This window comes from Diceros bicornis, chromosome 16, assembly GCF_020826845.1.
Source record: "Diceros bicornis minor isolate mBicDic1 chromosome 16, mDicBic1.mat.cur, whole genome shotgun sequence".
Classification (NCBI taxonomy): domain Eukaryota; kingdom Metazoa; phylum Chordata; class Mammalia; order Perissodactyla; family Rhinocerotidae; genus Diceros; species Diceros bicornis.
The window spans coordinates 14031033-14051929 of NC_080755.1; the positions used below are offsets into that span (position 1 = coordinate 14031033).

The 20897-nt window shown below is 35.0% G+C and overlaps 1 protein-coding gene across 3 annotated transcripts in view; it reads left to right on the top strand.

Annotated features, from left to right (window-relative positions):
- The window catches only part of ROCK1 (Rho associated coiled-coil containing protein kinase 1), a 150005-nt gene that overhangs the window by 21159 nt on the left and 107949 nt on the right, over positions 1–20897 (top strand). For 2 of the 3 annotated variants that reach the window (XM_058556841.1, XM_058556842.1), the window contains exon 2: positions 10297–10378. In XM_058556841.1, the coding sequence (XP_058412824.1) occupies positions 10297–10378 (82 nt within the window). Of the gene's footprint in view, positions 1–926; positions 979–10296; positions 10379–20897 lie in introns of those variants that run through there. The other variant, XM_058556843.1, reaches the window with a different exon arrangement.

Consider the following 20897-nt stretch of genomic DNA (forward strand, 5'->3'; position numbering starts at 1 on the left):
CCCCAACAAAATCAAATAATCTGAGCTTTTTTAGTTATTCATGCCAAGAGAAAGTCTAGCTTGTGTACACCCCTACCTATAAACTTTAAAGTGATAGGGGTGAAAAATCCTGTTTGAAATTATCCATGAATATGTTTCTATGACTTATTAGGATATATCAGTTTCTTACAACAGCCCTATGTGCTAGTTGCTGTTATTATCCTTATTTTACTTATGAGAACATTGAGGGTGTGAGGGGTTAAATAACTTGCTCAAGATCATGTGACTATTAAGTGTTCTAGATTGGAATAGGATTCCATGTCCTTTTGACAAGATACTGTTTACATGGAAGTATTTTTCTACTTTACAAGGTTAATGCCTCAACTTTGTATCTTGATTCTATCCTCCCTTACATTTCTTGAAACCTCACTTAATCATTTATGTTCTATAAAATCTTTCTTTTCTACCTAAAAGTCTTCCATCAAGTTTAGGTTCTAAATCACACAAGCTTCTAATCTTTCTCATTTTGTTTGGCTATTATTTCGTTTGTTCATTTTCCATTAACTTTTCTACCCACTATAAGCTGGTTTATGCCACTTCTACTCTGATGAAGCATTCTATTTAAGGTTGATAGTGACCTTTTTAAAAAATTTCCCTAAGAGTCTCACCCTATCTTCTCCTCCGGGCCTAGATGGTCTATTGTATGTCTCTGCCGTCATCTCTTGCCTCAGGTGTCTGTGGGTTTTGTAGTTGTCCTGTGGCTTTTATGAGCAGTGCCCACTGCTTTTTCTGCCTGTGTTCCAAGTAATGTGAAACAGAGACAAGGTCTTGAGCTTAGTCCTTCAGGCATCTCCCAGGCAAGTTAGAACAGACATACACAATAATTTATAAATATAGTGTTACTCTGCTCTGTCCAGTTCAAGGTGGGGGAAGTGGGAACCAATCTGCCGCCTGTTCAAGACCAAGACTGCCCCCACTCTGGGACGGAGTGGGATAAGAGTGAGTAAAAATATTACAAAATTTTCCTACCATTTGAAGATGGCTTTTACTTGATTGGACATTTGCTTGGTTGCTGTAAACCTTTGATTGTTTTTCTGAGCTCCTACAAAGTTGGTTCAAAGAGATGCTGGTTTTTTTCTTTTTTTCTTTTTTTATGTTTCTGTGGGGGAGTGAGATGTTTCTCTTGGGTAATTGCATCTGTTTTATGGATTTAGGTGTGTTCTCATGACTTCCAAATCTATATCACAGTTCAATCCCTCTGTTGAATTCAAACTAATATTTTTAGCTGCCATCTAGTTATCCATAAAATGGTATCCTACAGTGACTTCAAATTTAATATATCTAAAAGTTTATCTTCTCTCTTCAAATTGTATTCTCTGCCTTGGTTAATGAAGTCACTATCTACTCACCTGAACTAGAGGATATATAATCATTCTTACAATCATATAATCATTCTTTACCCTTTCTGCCCTCTTTCAGTCATTCACCAGGTTCTTTTGCTTCTAATGCTCCATTCCTGTTGCCCCAGTTTAGTTCAGACATTTATCTTCTTGTGCTTGTATTACCACAATATCCTCCTAATTGCTCCATTTTCCACCTGTTTCTTCCTGTTCTAATTTATCATCTTTATCATTGCCAGACTTGAATAAAATAAAAACCAGTCATGTCACTCTCCTTTCCCCCAAAATTCCTATGGTTCCAAATGGGTATCAGAAGATAAATACCCAAATTCTTAGCCTGGTATGTTACACCTTTAATACACATTCTGTAACCGATCTTCGCAGCTTTGTCTCCTGCACCTCCTTCTTTTTACCCTTCCGGGACCAGAGCATCCTATTCTCATTCTCTAAATTCTCCTTGCCTTTCCTCTCTCTAGATTGCCTTGCCCCACCTCCATCTTCTTATTTCTAAATTCTATTCTGTAAGGATCAGCTCAAATTTCATCTCCTTTATGAAGCTCCGATTGATTAAACAGTCCTTTCTCTCTTGATGTAGTACCTATTTATAATACTGAGGATCCTATATTATTTACTTTTTCTACTGACTAGCCAGTGAACTCCCAAGACAGGAAGTATTTGTTATTATTATTATTACGATTAATATTATTATTTCTGGTTTCCTACAGAGGAGGAGGCAGACTTATAAATAAATAATTACAACATAACAATTAAATGCCGTAATTTCTATAATAGGAAGCACATAGGAGGTCATTATTAACATTTTCTCAGGGTGTTGGGAAAGGTAAGTGACATTTGAGGCAGTCTGAATATAAGTAACATTCACGTTCCAGCTGGAGAAAAGAGCAGGTGCAAAGACAGTGGGGTAGAGTGAGCATGGTCTTTTTGGGAGATGGCTGGTAGCACACGGTGGCTCAAGCCTAGATACATGCATATAGAGAAAATGAGGCTGGAAAAGGTATAGATGGAGACTGATTGGGAAGAGCCATTGTATGTTTTACTAAATATTTGGAATACTTAGTTTTTTGGCACTATGGGTCCTAGGGAGCATTGGTATGTATGTAGTAATGCCACGCTGGTTAAACAGATTTTAACTGTATTTAATATCAGAAGTTGTTAAAATTCCCTGAGGAAATTCTGTTTTCATTTTCATATCAGTGCTTAATTTTGAGAAATTTCTTTTCTCTTTACCTAGTGAAGAGATTTACATGTACCAAAAATATTTTCTTTAAATGGTACATCCTCTGTCATCAAAAATTTGACAGCAGTCTTTTAGTGCCAAGTGTCAGTCTATTTTAGAAATAGTTTGTTTTTCAGAAGCCCTGATTTTACTGCCATAGTTTAAATGGATGTGTTTGGTAGTTTCTCAAGAAATATTTCTCAGTTTAGAATAGTAACACTTAGATTTTTGAAATTTTACTTAAAAATAAATGTTTTTTTACATAGTATGTCTTCCTTTCCAGGGCCATTATATTCTCATACCTTAAAACAAATGTTTTATTTCTAATGGATGGAATCATTAATGGTATTTTACACGAGTCTTTTTTTGTAATTTAAAACTATCCAGAGAACTAGTTTGCAGCAGTGTTCAGTTGAGTAATTTTCTTCTACTTTTCCTCTTGCTTAAGCTCTGTTGTGGGATAACCAAACTGGTGCTTTTCCCCCCTCTTAATACCCGTGCTTCTTAAGAAATGTGGAATGTTCATTCTTTAGAGATTCTTGTAAAATGTTATACTTCAATTAATTATACCTGCTTTTGTGTGTTTATGTGAAAGTACTGCTCCAATGTGACTAACTGCTTTCAAAATATACTGCTGTAACTGGTCTTCTATCATTGTTCAACCATGAGTAGCAAAGAATTTGATTATTGTAGTTCTTTGACCTTGTTTGGCTCCCCTCTTGTATAGCCTCTCCTCTACAATTCTTAAATTTGTGATTAAGCTATATGACGGACTTGTTGTGAAAGTAGAGGGTAGCTTTCCTTCATGCCTAAATCATAAAATTGAGTGAAGAAGCAGTCCAACTACATGGTTTGGCTGTCATTCCTTGTTAATGTTAATTTAAGGAGGAATGTTAATTTCTGTCAAGGTCCTGAGTTCTGGTACTACAGAATATAGACTTTAGGAAGTGGGAAGTCTTATTCTTCATTATTTTACAGAACTTTGGAGTGTTGAATTAAAGTCAGGATTCCTTGTCCCAATTTATCGTTGGATATAGACATACTTTGTGTTGTGTAGCTTCTCTACTGCATTAAAGTAGAAGCCTGTGTCCCTCTCCCCTACCCCGGTGTCTTGACTCCCTTTAGTCCTCTGTTGGTATATGCTTTAAATTATGCTAGAACAGTACCTTTCTGCCACTTTTATTTCTCTGATAAAAGCCATATAATTTTTGCTTGTGGATGATACTGAAAAGCCTTACACCAACACATAGTACTATAAAATTAAAATGTATGATGATAGGTCCAAACACTTAGTGACCATATCCAGTTAGTTTTCCGTTAACAAATGCATGATCGAATTCTATGGTCAAGCAAAAAGCAGATGTCCCTATGTAAAAAAAAAAAAAAAAAAAAAATCATAGATGGGATTACTACATTGGAGAAGGATTTAACATTGTGACCTAAGATTTACTCTTAAGGTTTTATGACCGCGTGACTAAAATGTCTTGTTTTCTCCTTATATCCTTTCTATCAATAATGAGACTGACTTGTAGAACTTTCAAATGTCAGCTAGAGAAATAAAGAGAGGGAAGTGGAACTATTAAGGGCCAAACACTTCACATACTTTACTCATTTAATTTTCGCAAATCCATTATGAGTTGTAGGTAGTTATTATCCCCATTTTACAAAAGAGAAAACTGAGGCAAAGAAAGGTTATATGATTTGTCCTCCCAACAGTAACATGCAAATATACTATGTTTTTTTCTTTAAAATGCTTTTGCTTTATTTTTTCGTAGTTGAATTCTTTTGACCCATCTGGAATTCATTTTATTGTTAAGCATAACTCAAAAATCTTTTTCCTCCATAGTGCTGTCCAGTTATACAAACAACATTTACCAGAAACTTGACACTTTTTGTCAGCCGCATCTTGCCCCTTGGCTCACTATTGAAGGGGCAGTTCTCTTGCCTTTTCAGTGCTACAAGTCCTATAGCTCATGTGTTGGTTAATGCTATTTCAATTCAGTGGCATTTATTTAGCTCTTACTATGTATTTCATTTAGCATGCTTCTAGTACAAGAACTAGAAAATGCAATGCAAATTGGGTGAAACCATAAGGGAAATTTATCATCTCAAGAAAGTATGGGTAGAGTGGCTCCAGAGTAGGTTAATTCAGTGGTTCAACAAATATCCTTCCATCCTTTGGCTCTGTTGTCCTCATTGTGTTTGGCTTTGTCCTCTGCCAACTTACTTTGAGGCTTCAAGATGACTGCTGTTTAAGGTGTCACATACAGACATGACAATTTTTCATGAAAGGAGGGGCTGTGTCTTACATTATCTCTTTCAAGAGAGAAGAAGCTTTTCCCAGAAACCTTTCTGTAGGTTTTCCCTCATGTCTCGTGTGCCAGATTATTGCCATGTTCCTATACTTAAGCTGAACGCTGGCCAGAGTAATGGGCCTCCATGTTTGGCTTAAATTAGACTAATCAGAACCAACCTCCTGGAGCTAGGTAAGGTTCTCCACTTCCTTGGAAGCTGATAGTCTCATGGAAGAGTGTAGGTGGCCTGAACAAAATCAAGGTTAAATTAGGAAAGTAGAAGGGGGAAATAATTGTTGGAGTAGGAAAACCCACAGTGTCTGACATACTATGAGTAAAACATGAGGTATATTAGAGAAAACTTAGGATTTTGAGTTAAAACACTACGTTTTGAGTCCTAGCTGGTAATTAGAAGAATGACTTGTGATTTTCTATTAGTTTCCGTTAGTCTTTGAACAGTATATCTTGGTTTAAGTATACATGTTTATTCTCAATTCCTAATTTCATTTTTAAGAGATTGAAGATTTTTTAAATTATGTTTTAATTATGGTCATGTTATGTCTATAACTACTAGACAGAGTATTTTGATTCAGACACAGCTAGCTGTGTGGCATTGCACAAGTCAGTTTATATTTCTGATTATTTGCCTTGGCTATAAAATGAGTTGGTTAAACAAGGTAATTTTTGAGGTTCTTCTCTGTCTAACATTTAATAATTTTTTAAAAAATGTATTTGGAGTAAGATTGGAGGGAGCTGTTTTCAGTGTATTTACCAAAGACAGCATGTGAATAAAATTTAATATACATTTCCCTCACTTTTTAATGTTTTATTTGATATTACAAAACAATCTAAGCTATTATAAATTTAGGTTTTCTGAACCTTTTAAAACTGGAAAGTGTCTTTGGAAGTAGATGTTTACTAGGAGCTCTTAAAATAATAATTGTAAAGTATAATAATATATTGAGGTTATTGCATTATACCTACTTGCATTTCCCAGACAACTTTAAGGTATCAAAATTTGGCCTAAAATTTTTCTTGTGTAGCTAATAGTACTTGCACTACACTATAGTCTGTATAATTTTTTGGAGTCACACAGTACACTGAAACTTAGTGTCTAATCTAAGAAAAATATTATTTCTTGAATAATATAATGCCTTTGCTCTTGGGCCTAAAAATTATTGGTTTCATGTACATTTTGTGCCTCTTTGTTCAGATCATTCTGTAAGGTGCTGTGGGAGAAAATGAGATGTTAACTGTGGTTTCTGCCTTAAAGAACTTAAAAATCTATTCAAAGTTTTTTCTTTAATATTCATATTTAATTTACCTTTTCCTAGAAAATAGTGATTCAAATATTTATTGGTTTGGTTTTTCAATTTAGTATAGACCAAGCATCAGCTGGTCTTCCTAAAAATCAAGTTGTCATGTGAAGGTTCCCATCTCTTTTCTTAAAAAGAATTAACAGAAATATTCAAATGGCTTGTAAGACTCTGAGAAATATATCTCAAGGGTAGATGAACTTGCTGTAGTGGAGGAACTTTTTCTTCAGATCTGCACAAACTTCTGAATTTTGAAAAACCACTGTAGGGTGAATTGGTCTCTTCAAGCAGTGAATAACATTGGTGGTGTTAGCTGAGCTCTGACATGTTGCTGGTTGGTTTGTACAATGGTAAGGCACTTTGGAAAACAATTGGCATTTTTCTTATAAAGTTATACATCATTTACCATATGACCCAGGAATCCCACTCCTGGGTATTTATCCAAGAGAAATGAAAGCATGAGTCCACACAAAGACCTGTATGAGAATGTTTAGGGAAGTTTTATTTATAATTTCTGTAAACTGGAAGCAACCCAAATGCCCATCAGCTGGTAAATGGATAAGCAAATTGTGGTACATACACGTAACGGAATATTCAGCAGTAAAAAAGGAGTAAACTACTGATATGTGCAACAACATTGATAAATCTCAAAAGCATTGTGGTAAGTGAAAAAAGCCAGGTGCAAAAGGTACATACGGTATGATTCCATTTATGTGACATTATAACATTCTCCTTGGTCAGTTTCGCAAATCCATTATGAGTTGTAGGTAGTTATTATCCCCATTTTACAAAAGAGAAAACTGAGGCAAAGAAAGGTTATATGATTTGTCCTCCCAACAGTAACATGCAAATATACTATGTTTTTTTCTTTAAAATGCTTTTGCTTTATTTTTTCGTAGTTGAATTCTTTTGACCCATCTGGAATTCATTTTATTGTTAAGCATAACTCAAAAATCTTTTTCCTCCATAGTGCTGTCCAGTTATACAAACAACATTTACCAGAAACTTGACACTTTTTGTCAGCCGCATCTTGCCCCTTGGCTCACTATTGAAGGGGCAGTTCTCTTGCCTTTTCAGTGCTACAAGTCCTATAGCTCATGTGTTGGTTAATGCTATTTCAATTCAGTGGCATTTATTTAGCTCTTACTATGTATTTCATTTAGCATGCTTCTAGTACAAGAACTAGAAAATGCAATGCAAATTGGGTGAAACCATAAGGGAAATTTATCATCTCAAGAAAGTATGGGTAGAGTGGCTCCAGAGTAGGTTAATTCAGTGGTTCAACAAATATCCTTCCATCCTTTGGCTCTGTTGTCCTCATTGTGTTTGGCTTTGTCCTCTGCCAACTTACTTTGAGGCTTCAAGATGACTGCTGTTTAAGGTGTCACATACAGACATGACAATTTTTCATGAAAGGAGGGGCTGTGTCTTACATTATCTCTTTCAAGAGAGAAGAAGCTTTTCCCAGAAACCTTTCTGTAGGTTTTCCCTCATGTCTCGTGTGCCAGATTATTGCCATGTTCCTATACTTAAGCTGAACGCTGGCCAGAGTAATGGGCCTCCATGTTTGGCTTAAATTAGACTAATCAGAACCAACCTCCTGGAGCTAGGTAAGGTTCTCCACTTCCTTGGAAGCTGATAGTCTCATGGAAGAGTGTAGGTGGCCTGAACAAAATCAAGGTTAAATTAGGAAAGTAGAAGGGGGAAATAATTGTTGGAGTAGGAAAACCCACAGTGTCTGACATACTATGAGTAAAACATGAGGTATATTAGAGAAAACTTAGGATTTTGAGTTAAAACACTACGTTTTGAGTCCTAGCTGGTAATTAGAAGAATGACTTGTGATTTTCTATTAGTTTCCGTTAGTCTTTGAACAGTATATCTTGGTTTAAGTATACATGTTTATTCTCAATTCCTAATTTCATTTTTAAGAGATTGAAGATTTTTTAAATTATGTTTTAATTATGGTCATGTTATGTCTATAACTACTAGACAGAGTATTTTGATTCAGACACAGCTAGCTGTGTGGCATTGCACAAGTCAGTTTATATTTCTGATTATTTGCCTTGGCTATAAAATGAGTTGGTTAAACAAGGTAATTTTTGAGGTTCTTCTCTGTCTAACATTTAATAATTTTTTAAAAAATGTATTTGGAGTAAGATTGGAGGGAGCTGTTTTCAGTGTATTTACCAAAGACAGCATGTGAATAAAATTTAATATACATTTCCCTCACTTTTTAATGTTTTATTTGATTGATATTACAAAACAATCTAAGCTATTATAAATTTAGGTTTTCTGAACCTTTTAAAACTGGAAAGTGTCTTTGGAAGTAGATGTTTACTAGGAGCTCTTAAAATAATAATTGTAAAGTATAATAATATATTGAGGTTATTGCATTATACCTACTTGCATTTCCCAGACAACTTTAAGGTATCAAAATTTGGCCTAAAATTTTTCTTGTGTAGCTAATAGTACTTGCACTACACTATAGTCTGTATAATTTTTTGGAGTCACACAGTACACTGAAACTTAGTGTCTAATCTAAGAAAAATATTATTTCTTGAATAATATAATGCCTTTGCTCTTGGGCCTAAAAATTATTGGTTTCATGTACATTTTGTGCCTCTTTGTTCAGATCATTCTGTAAGGTGCTGTGGGAGAAAATGAGATGTTAACTGTGGTTTCTGCCTTAAAGAACTTAAAAATCTATTCAAAGTTTTTTCTTTAATATTCATATTTAATTTACCTTTTCCTAGAAAATAGTGATTCAAATATTTATTGGTTTGGTTTTTCAATTTAGTATAGACCAAGCATCAGCTGGTCTTCCTAAAAATCAAGTTGTCATGTGAAGGTTCCCATCTCTTTTCTTAAAAAGAATTAACAGAAATATTCAAATGGCTTGTAAGACTCTGAGAAATATATCTCAAGGGTAGATGAACTTGCTGTAGTGGAGGAACTTTTTCTTCAGATCTGCACAAACTTCTGAATTTTGAAAAACCACTGTAGGGTGAATTGGTCTCTTCAAGCAGTGAATAACATTGGTGGTGTTAGCCATCCTCTCCATGGTCAGTTTCCAGCTTATGCAATGATATGTTTTAAAGCACGTTTAAATTTGACTCTACTTTTTGGTTTCCTTGGGGGAATATTTTAAGTATTCTAAAAGCTGAGTGATTCACACTCATGGTTTAACACAAAGTATAAAGTCTGTATATCCTCTGGCTTTAATTTCTCCTTCAATCTTTTATGAACATGACTGTACAGGGTCTGTAGAAGGTGTTTCTTCCTTTGCTGCTTCTGTTTTTATTCTTGGGCTGTGCTGGAGCAAATTAAATTTCCCCAGCTAAATAAAATGAAAATTACTTGGGACTTTTTGAATGTTCCTCCTGCCACATGACAGGATATAATCTGAATAGATGCATTTCCACTTCAACACTGATTGGTATACCTTCACATTGCCCTGCACTTGCTTAGATACTATTTAAATATCCACTGAAAAGTAAAAGCTGATGTTTGTCCTTTACTAATGGTTGCCCTAGAAAGTGCTTCAAAGAAGGAAAGAGAACTCTTATGAAAACCCAATATGTTTTTATAATTAAAAATGTATCTAAATAAAGAATTTATTTTATACTGAACTTCACATTTTAGGAACTACTATTTAGATACTACCTTGTAAAATATTTGTACTCACAAATATAGGCCATTTGTTTTTGATGAGTATCTGAAATAAAGATATATGCAGTAGTAAGAAGGGAAGTGAAAAGTAAAATTTCGTGCCCTTATGAGGGGAGTAGGGCATAAGTTGAAGTCACTTATAGCCAATTTTTGGTGATTTTGCTGCTCCTTTGCCTGGGAGGGAGTTAGAAGGTGAAAAATCTATATATGAAATAAAAACCAATATTTTCTTCTCCTGGTACTCATGTAACCTTGTAGAAGGTGTTAAATGAATGCAAGCTGTATGAGAGAAGGCAAATTGAATGTTAAAGCGTATGTTTTAAACCTTTACTCATAAGAAGGCGAAGTATTCATAGTGTGATCCAAAAAACTAACTGTTTGTTTGTTTATTTGTTTAGGATGGATTGGATGCTTTGGTATATGATTTGGATTTTCCTGCCTTAAGAAAAAACAAAAATATTGACAACTTTTTAAGCAGATGTAAGTAATTTTTTTGCGGAGGTTAATGACAGACTGTATATAACGAAATCTTGGCTTTGATAATTAAAAAAAAATTTCTTTTTTTTCCTTCTGTCTACTCTTTGGTTATTTCATCAGTAATTCCTACATAAAATGAGTAGGAAATGGCAGAGAAACTTTCTTAATAGTTTGGGTACCAATCCAGAGAATCTGTAAAATATTTTGCAGAGAAGGGAATGAAAAGAAAATGGCTTAAATAAATATGTTAAAATAAGCACATACATACATGCACATTGGATTTCAATAATGTTATATTTATCCTCTATTTTTTTTTGTAAATGAATTAGTTATTGTATTTTAATACCTGCATTTAAGAATAGATTACAGGGCCAGCCCCGTGACCTAGTGGTTAAGTGCGCGTGCTCCGCTGCTGGCAGCCTGGGTTCGGATCCCAGGTGCGCTCCGACGCACCGCTTGTCAGGCCGTGCTGTGGCGGCATCCCGCATAAAGTGGAGGAAGATGGGCACCGATGTTAGCTCAGGGCTGATCTTCCTCACACAGACACATAAAAAAGAATAGATTACGTATGAAAAGGCCTCCTACCACTGAGAATTTTCTCCAGGAAAGCTGGCTCATATTTAAGTTTTACAGATGTTCTTTTCTAAATAGTCTTTTTCAGATTTTGATATTAGATATTATCATTCAAATTTTGATTAAAGAACTTATTAAAATAGTTTTAAACTTTTAATCTTAAAGAATTGGTAATAAGATGTAGATCATAAAATCATCCCCACTCCATTTCTTTATTTCTGTTCGTAAACCATACATATTGATACATTTAGGTTGGGTTGGTTTTAGTGTTATCTTTCAATTTTGGTTACATCTGTTTTGTTAGAAAAGTTTTATTGTCTAAATAGTCAAATCTTTTTACTTTGTTGTAATTTCTTTTTTTTTTTAATTTTATTAATTTTATTTTTTTTCCCCCAAAGCCCCAGTAGATAGTTGTATGTCATAGCTGCACATCCTTCTAGTTGCTGTATGTGGGACACGGCCTCAGCGTGGCCAGACAAGCGGTGCGTCGGTGCGCGCCTCGGATCCGAACCCGGGCCGCCAGCAGCAGAGCGTGCACACTTAACTGCTAAGCCACGGGGCTGGCCCCTGTAATTTCTTTTACACTGAAATCTTGCCTCAGAATTTTACTTACCAATTTTATGCTTTTTTAGTTTTTCTGTTTTTTATGAAAATATTTATTCAGCCTTAATTTTATTTTGGAATATAGTACCAGATTCTGAATTGGGAACTTTTTAAGTATAAAAGTTTTCTTAATTTCTCACATATTACTGAAAATCCCAGGAAAATTTTATTATTGTATACATTTGCTTGCTTGCCTACCTAACAATATAGCAAAAGAACTAAAAAGATGGAGAAACTTGGCCATTTCTTATTTGATGGGAGGCAAAGGATAAATGCTTGTTAGTACAAAGGAGGATGTGTAATTTTGTAAAGTTGGGTAGAAAGAATTGGGACACATGCTTTCATAATATATTACTCCTTTTGCTATGTACATTGCTGCTTTCGTAGTATTAAGTATACCTTTATTTATTTATTTATTTATTTATTATTTTGTGTGTGTGTGTGTGGAAGATTGGCCCTGAGCTAACATCTGCCAATCCTCCTTTTTTTTTTTTTTTTTTTTTTTTTTTTTTGCTGAGGTAGACTGGCCATGGGCCAACATCCAGGCCCATCTTCCTCCACTTTATATGGGATGCCACCACAGCATGGCTTGACAAGCGGTGCGTCGGTGCGTGCCAGGGATCCAAACCGGCGAACCCCTGGCCGCTGCAGCGGAGCACGCGCACTTAACCGCTTGCGCCACCTGGCTGGCCCCTAAGTATACCTTTATATTATGTTTTATAAATAGAAACGTCAATAGCCACAGTAGAGATAAGTAAAATAAAATGAAAGTATAAAGTAAGCTGTTTTAACTGATAAACTTGTGTAGTTTAATCTGGAGATTAAATTGGAGAAAAGTATAGAGAATAATACAACAAAATTTAGTAAATCATATCTAGCATCAGGTAAAAATTGTGACCAAGGAGGGTTTATACCAGGATTGCAAAGTTAGTTTGAGGTTTAAAAATCAATTAGTTTACCATATTGACTTATTAAAAAAGAAAATCCGTAATATCATCTCAGTAGATTGAGAAAAAGCATCTGATAAAACTCAGTATCCATTCTTGATTAAATAATATCCCTCTACAAACTAGTAATTGAAGGAAACTTTCTTACTCTGATGAAGAGAATCTACAAAAAACCTACAGTTCAGATTGTATTTAATTGTGTATGACTAAATGTTTTACCAAGATTGGGAAAAGGCAAGTCGGTTTTCTCTCATCGCTTTCATTCAACATTGTCCTGGAAGTTTTAGACTGTGCAATAAGGTAAAATAAAGAAAAATCATATAGATTAAAAAGCAAGAAGTAAAATTTTACTTATTCAGACAACATGCTTTCCGGTATACAGAATCCTCAAGATTCCACAAAAAAAGCTGGAAGAACTAAGTAAGTTCAACAAGGTTGCAAGTTAGAAGACACAAAAAGCATTGTATTTCTATATATTTAGCAACAAGCAATTTGAAATTGACATTATAATAAATATAGCACCATTTACAATAGAAGCAAAGACATGAAAAATTTAGGCATAAATTTGACAAAATATGTGTAAGACCTGTATACTGAAAACTACATAATATTACAGAGAGAAATTAAAGACGACCTTAAAAAAAAAAGAACAGATATTCAATGTTTATGGATTAGATGATTCAATATTAAAATGTCAGGAATTCCCAAATTAGTTGATCTGTAGAGTCCGTGTATTCTCAGAACCTAAGCAGGCTTTTTTGTATAAAGTGACAAGCAATTCTAAAATTCATATGGAAATGTGAAGGATCTGAAATAGCCAAAACAATTTTGGAAAGTAAGAGCAAAGTTGGAGGATTAATACTACTGGATTTCAAGATCAAGACAGTATAATATTAATGAAAGAATAAACACATAAATAAATAGAACAGAGTAGAGAGTGCAGTAATAGACCCTTCCATATATGATCACTTGATTTTCAACAAAGATGACAAGGTAATTCAATATTCAAGCCTTACTTCACACCATATACAAAAATTAACTCAAGATGGATCATAGACCTAAATGTAAGAGCTAAAATTATAACACTTCCAGAAGAAAACATAGGAAATATTTGTGACTTTGGTTATGCAAGGATTTCTCAGATAGGACACAAATAGCACAAATAATTGTTTTAAAAAAAGATACATTAGACTTAATCAAAATTCAAAACTTTTTCTCTTCAGAGAAAAAAAAAGCCATAGACTGGGAGAAAATAGTTGCATAACATGTGAAAGGGGAAAGACTAGTCTTTTCAATAAATGGGGCTTAGACAACTAGGTATCTCGTAGGCAAAAGAATGAAGTTGGACTCCTAACTCACACCATCTACAAAATTAGTTCAGAGTGTAAGAACTAAAACTATAAAACTCTTAGAAGAAAATGTAGGCATAAGCCTTCATGGCCCTGGATTAGGCCATTGTTTCTTAGATATAATACCTAAAGTACAAGCAGCAAAAGAAAAATAAATTGGATGTCATCAAAATTAAAAACTTCTGTGCTTCAAAGGACACTATCAAGAAAGTGAAAAGACAACCTGTAGAATGGGAGAAAATATTAGCAAATCATATATGTGATAAAGGATTGGTATCTAGAATATATAAAGAAGTCTTACAACTCAATTATAAAAAGACAACCCAATTTAAAAATGTCAAAGGAATTGAACAGACATTTCTCCAAAGAAGATACACAGTGGCCAATAAGCACATGAAAAGCTGCTCAACATGATTAGTCATTAGGAAGTTGCAAATTATGGCCACAATGAGACACCAGTACTCAACTATTAGAATAACTAAAATTTTAAAAACTGACAATATCAAGTTTGTATGCAAGTGTGGAGCAGCTGAGCTCTGACATGTTGCTGGTTGGTTTGTACAATGGTAAGGCACTTTGGAAAACAATTGGCATTTTTCTTATAAAGTTATACATCATTTACCATATGACCCAGGAATCCCACTCCTGGGTATTTATCCAAGAGAAATGAAAGCATGAGTCCACACAAAGACCTGTATGAGAATGTTTAGGGAAGTTTTATTTATAATTTCTGTAAACTGGAAGCAACCCAAATGCCCATCAGCTGGTAAATGGATAAGCAAATTGTGGTACATACACGTAACGGAATATTCAGCAGTAAAAAAGGAGTAAACTACTGATATGTGCAACAACATTGATAAATCTCAAAAGCATTGTGGTAAGTGAAAAAAGCCAGGTGCAAAAGGTACATACGGTATGATTCCATTTATGTGACATTATAACATTCTCCTTGAACTCCTGAAGTTGTATTTATGTAATATTTCACACAGAGTAATAGATTTTTATAGGATAGTATTTTACATACTGCTGAAATTCATTTATATGGATATCTATGGCTTTCATTAGTGAGTACATTAAAATTATTTTACTAGAGGTAAATGTTTTGAATTACTTTTTGCTGATATATCAGATGTAGTGATCTAAGAATACACCTGGAGTATGGGATAAAATCTTGATCTTTAGTAATTCAGCTTAAGTTTCAGTAAAATATAGCAGCTTTCAAGTATAGCAGCTTGAAATATTTTGAACTTCAGGCCTAACTATATTACAAGCTGTTAATTTTCATCTCTTTGTGTTGAAGAATGTGTGGAGACTGAAAGAGAAGAGAGAATCTGTGACGATTTGACTGAATAATTAGTTAAAAATACAAAGATTTGCTTTTCTGGACTCTGGTGTATGATACCTAAATAACGAGGACTATGAAGAAAATGTTTATCAGCCTCACATAACTGATAAAGATTTCAAGGTGAACTTTAAGTAGGGATTAGAGAGATATTCAGATAAAATGAAGCTATCTTGGTGGGAATTAGTCACATTTTTGAAGAAATATGTTTGGGAGGGGGCATTCGGAGGAGGGAGGAGGAATTTGGGAACACAGATTACGACTGTTTATGCTTGTAAACCATTATGAATGTCACTGAGACTTTGGGGTACAAGATTAATAATTGTTAGTAGAAAAGCATATTTATTAAGTAAATCTTACCAGTCTAAAAGAAGGTAATGGAGGAAGGAAGAGCATTGTATGAAGAAGATTCATGAACCTGAGTAAAAATGTGGTAGAGAGTATTTGTTTGGATAAAAAAAGAAACCCAGAGATGATATTTTATGGTAGCATACTATAGCTTTCCTAATTTAGATTACAAAAGTGTCATAATAGCTATGATAGTGATGGTGTAGCAGCTATCTGCTTACAAAACCATACAAAAACAGTTGATGAAATTTTTATTTGCATAGCTAGTAATTTAATTATTGAGAAAGTAATGAGAGTAATTGCTATTCTGAGTTTAATTGTGACCCAAAAGGCTGAATTGGTTAGCATTTGGGATGTAGCAGAGACCTTGAGACAAAGCATTCAGTTCACTTTAGACCAGGGTTTCTCAACAGTGGCACTGATGACTCTTTGTTGTGGGGGGCTGTCCTTTGCATTGTAGGATGTTTAGCAGCATCCCTGGCCTCTACCTCTAGATGCCAGTAGCATACTCTCACCCTCCCCCAGCTGTGAAAATCAAAAATATCTCTAAAACTTTGCCAAATATCCCCTAGGAGTCAAAATTGCCCTCAGCTGAGAACCACATCTTAAGACTTTATATTAATGAAGGAAAGAAATGCTGGGCACAGTCAGGCATGTGCCCCAAGCTTAGGAAATTTAATCAAATTTATTGAAAAGGTAAATCCTATTAGTAGTGATTCCAAGTGAAGGATTAAATTTCAAAAAGGGGTGAATATAAGGAGGTTGCAGCCAAAGAAACCAGTTATTCCACAGGGAGTTCTCAGCTCAGATTGGAAAGGATATGAATAACCATTTCAAGTATGAGTACGTATCCAGGGATAAATGCAAAAGAGTAGTATAAATCAATAAAAATTGTGTTAGGCCAAAAGCCTGTGATAAACCAAGACTTGGGATAAGTTCTTAAGACAACAAAAGAAACTTACCCTGTCTAATCTTTCCCCATTTAGAGTTAAGAGTTCTAGATATATGAGAAAATGATAAATTCACTACATGAGACCATTTATTCTTGAAATATTTTTTGAAATATTTCACTAAAGACGTGAAGAATAAGACAGTGTTTTTTGTTTTTTTTTTAACTGTAGATCTAACTATCTTGTGGAGGGAAATACATGCAGAAGCAAATAGTAACGTATATATACACCTTTATAATAGTGGAAGTTTATAGAGAAAGTAACGATACACAGATCTTGAAGGAGTAAAGAATGGCTTCAGAAGGAATGTGATATTTGAGTTGAGTCTTAAAAGATGGGCTAGATTTCTCAATTGAGGAAGAACAATTAAGGCAGAGAGGGAACAGTGTTTGTTAAGTCACAGAGCCATCCAAAAGTATGATTATCTTTGAGGAACCAGGAGTTTGGTATAAATTGAACTTGGTTTATAAATGAGTGGGAAGGGGTAAGGAGGACAAATGGCAGAGGAACAGACTGAGGTGGCAGGTTGGGGCTTTTGGGTTAATGGATTGGATGCAGAATTACTTAGTATCTTATTTTTTGTTTTCATTATTCTCATGAATTTTAAAAACTTAAAGGAATTGAAATTCAAGGAAAGAGAAAAGATTTGAGCACTTTAAATTAGTTTACACTCCCAGATCTAGGCAGATTACACCCTAGAATATTGAATTAACAATGCTGATGTGATTGAGGATCTTTAGAAAAACTTTGGAGAAATCTGGAGCTGCCAGAATATTAAAGATAAATAAATGGTCTGATAATAACTGAAGAAAAGACCACTAAATGTAGATTTCTGATCAGTGGCAGTCTTCAGACAGAGCCTTGACCTTTTGTTTGTCTTCTACTACAACTACTCTTGTACAAGCTTCATCATCTCCACTTGAATGATCACAGTAAGTCTTCTCTTTAGTCTCAGTGCATCTACTTTTGCCCATTTATAGTTACTTTGCTACATTGCTGTCAAAGGATTTTTTTTTTTTTAATTTATTTTTTGTGAGGAAGATTAGCCCTGAGCCAACATCCTTTGCCAATCCTCTTTTTGCTGAGGAAGATTGGCCCTGGGCTAACATCGATGCTCATCTTCCTCCACTTGATATGGGATGCCACGACAGCATGGCTTGACAAGCAGTGCGTTGATATTCCACACCCGGGATCCGAGCCCCCGGCAGCCGCAGCGGAGCACGCGCACTTAACCGCTATGCCACGAGGCCAGCCCCAAAGGATTCTTTTTTAATTGCAAATTTAAGTCAAATTTCACTCCCACCTTTTCAGTAGATTTTCTTAACGAGGCTCTGTATGATCTTTCAAGTTTCATGTACTACTCTCTTCCTCATTTCCTTACACCTCAGCCACATGGCTTAGGTTTATGTCCTGGCAAGTACCTTGATACTTTCTCCACAAGACTTTTTAGATGATGTTTTTCTCTTCCTAGAATTCCTTCCAACCCCATCCAACTTAAAGGAGTCATCCTTTGGGCCGGCCCCGTGGCTTAGCGGTTAAGTGCACATGCTCCGCTGCTGGCGGCCCGGGTTCAGATCCCAGGCGCGTCCTGACGCACCACTTCTCCGGCCGTGCTGAGGCCGCGTCCCACATACAGCAACTAGAAGGATGTGCAGCTATGACATACAACAATCTACTGGGGCTTTGGAGGGAAAAAATAAATAAATAAAATATTTAAAAAAAAAAAAAAAGGAGTCATCCTTTAAATTTCAAATAACCCTTCATTTTAGTTTCCTAACCTCTCGGGCTAGGTCAGATGTCCTGCTGCTGGGTGTGTACTTTCATGGCATCTTGTGCACTTATCACAGGTTATGTTTATTTCTATGATTATTTGATTGGTATCCATTCCTCTTTTCCTCCTTCCCTCATCACTAGATTGTTAAGTGCAGTGAAAGCTGGGCACTTGTATTTTTACTGCCAAACCACACAAAATCATCAAATCAAAAACAAGCATACAGATAAGTCAACAAACAAGCCACACATGTGATAAGAGCAAAATAATTTCAGTTAACATGTAGAAAATAAAATTCCTTCAAAAGTTTCTATTATAGGGCTGGCCTGGTGGCGTAGTGGTCAAGTTCGCGTGCTCCGCTTTGCTGGCCCAGTGGTACGCAGGTTTGGATCCCAGGCACAGACCGACGCACCGCTTGTCAAGCCATGCTATAGTGGCGTACCACATAAAATAGAGGAAGATGGGCACGGACGTTAGCCCAGGGCCAATCTTCCTCAGCAAAAAGATAAGGATTGGCAATAGATGTTAGCTGAGGGCTAGTCTTCCTCACAAAATAAAAAAGTTTCTATTATGTTATCATTGTAAGGGGTATATCATTGTATTAAATAACTGTATTAAAGGGTTTTATTTTACATGTGAAAGGATTGTATCCAAAGTTTTTGTTTGCTTTTCCAAGTAACTATATTTGGTAACGAACCATACACTATTTTAATGTTCCATAAAATGGAGTTTAACCTTTTCTTTAGTGGTTACTTTCTTAAATTCGTTCCAAAAACAAGATTTTATGGATTACACACATTTAATTAGATAGATGTTTATTTGTGTGTAAATAGACAGTAAGGATAATGATCATTAGAATTAGAAAGTTTGTTCTCCTTTACCCCATCTTGAAGTATTAATATGTCATTACTCTGGCATGCTTCAAAACATAAAATACTTCTTTCCCATACTTTTTAAATTTGTAAAATCATGATACCTTTGTACTTATTAAATGATTATTATGATAGTCAAATGTTAGTGTTATCTTTAAATTAGCCATTCATTGGTTGGTGATTAAAATTAACAATTACCTTTTATTTTAAAAAGTGATGGAGAAATAAATTTTCAGTTTAGCATATTCTGTGCTATCATCAATGAATCTGTTGTTCATCCAAGGAAGTAAAAACAACTTGACTCTGTTGGCCTTAGCTCCTTGTATAATTACACAAAAGGTACATGTTGCTCAACAGAAAAGGGAAAAGTTTTTTCTCATTTTAAATTAAGGTGTAATAATTCAAACAAACTTCAAAAGTTTTCATGACTTATAGAAGAACCCTCTTTTTTTTAATTGCAGTAACGTTGGTTTATAACAGTATATAAATTTCCAGGTGTACATCATTATGCTTATATTTCTGCATACTTTACATCATGTTCACCACCCAAAGACTAATTACAGTCCATCACCACACACATGTGCCTAATCATCCCTTTTGCCCTCCTGCCTTCCCCTTTCCCCTCTGGTAACCACCAGTCCAATCTCTGTCTCTATGTGTTTGTTGTTGTTTTTATCTTCTTCTTATGAGTGAGATCGTACAGTATTTGACTTTCTCCCTTTGACTTATTTTGCTTAGCATAATACCCTCAGTGTCCATCCATGTTGTCACAAATGGCTGGATTTCATCATTTCTTATGGCTGAATAGCATTCCATTGTGTATATATACCACATCTTCTTTATCCATTCATCCCTTGATGGGCACTTAGGTTGCTTCCAAGTCTTGGCTATTGTGAATAATGCTGCAGTGAACACAGGGGTGCATGTATCTTTATGTGTTGCTGTTTTCATGTTCTTTGGATAAACACCCAGCAGTGGAATAGCTGGATCATATGGTAGTTCTATTGTTAATTTTTTGAGGAATCTCCATACTGTTTTCCATAGTGACTGCACCAGTTTGCATTCCCACCAGCGATGTATGAGTTCCCTTCTCTCCACATCCTTTTCAACAATTGTTGTTTCCTGTCTTAATTATAGCCATTCTGATGGGAGTGAGGTGATATCTCATTGTAGTTTTGATTTGCATTTCCCTGATAGTTAATGATGTTGAACATCTTTTCATGTGCCTGTTGGCCATCTGTACATGTTCTCTGGAGAAATGTCTGTTCAGGTCTTTTGCCCATTTTTTAATTGGATTGTTAGTTTCTTTTGTTGTTGAGATGTATGAGTTCTTTATATATTTTGGATATTAACCCCTTATCAGATATTTGGTTTGCAAATGTCTTCTCCCAATTGTTAAGTTGTCTTTTCATTTTTTTGATGGTTTCTTTTGCTGTGCAGAAGCTTTTTAGTTTGATATAGTCCCATTTATTTATTTTTTCTATTGTTTCCCTTGCCCGGTCAGACATCGTACTTGAAAATATGTTGCTAAGACCGAAGTCAAAGAGCGTACTGCCTTTGTTTTCTTCTGGAAGTTTCATGGTTTCAGGTCTTCCATTCAAGTCTTTAATCCATTTTGAGTTAATTTTTGTGTAAGATAATGGTCTACTTTCATTTTTCTTAATGTGGCTGTCCAGTTTTCCCAACATCGTTTATTGAAGAGACTTTCCTTTTTCTGTTGTATGTTCTTGGCTCCTTTGTCAATAATTAACTGTCCATAGATGTGTG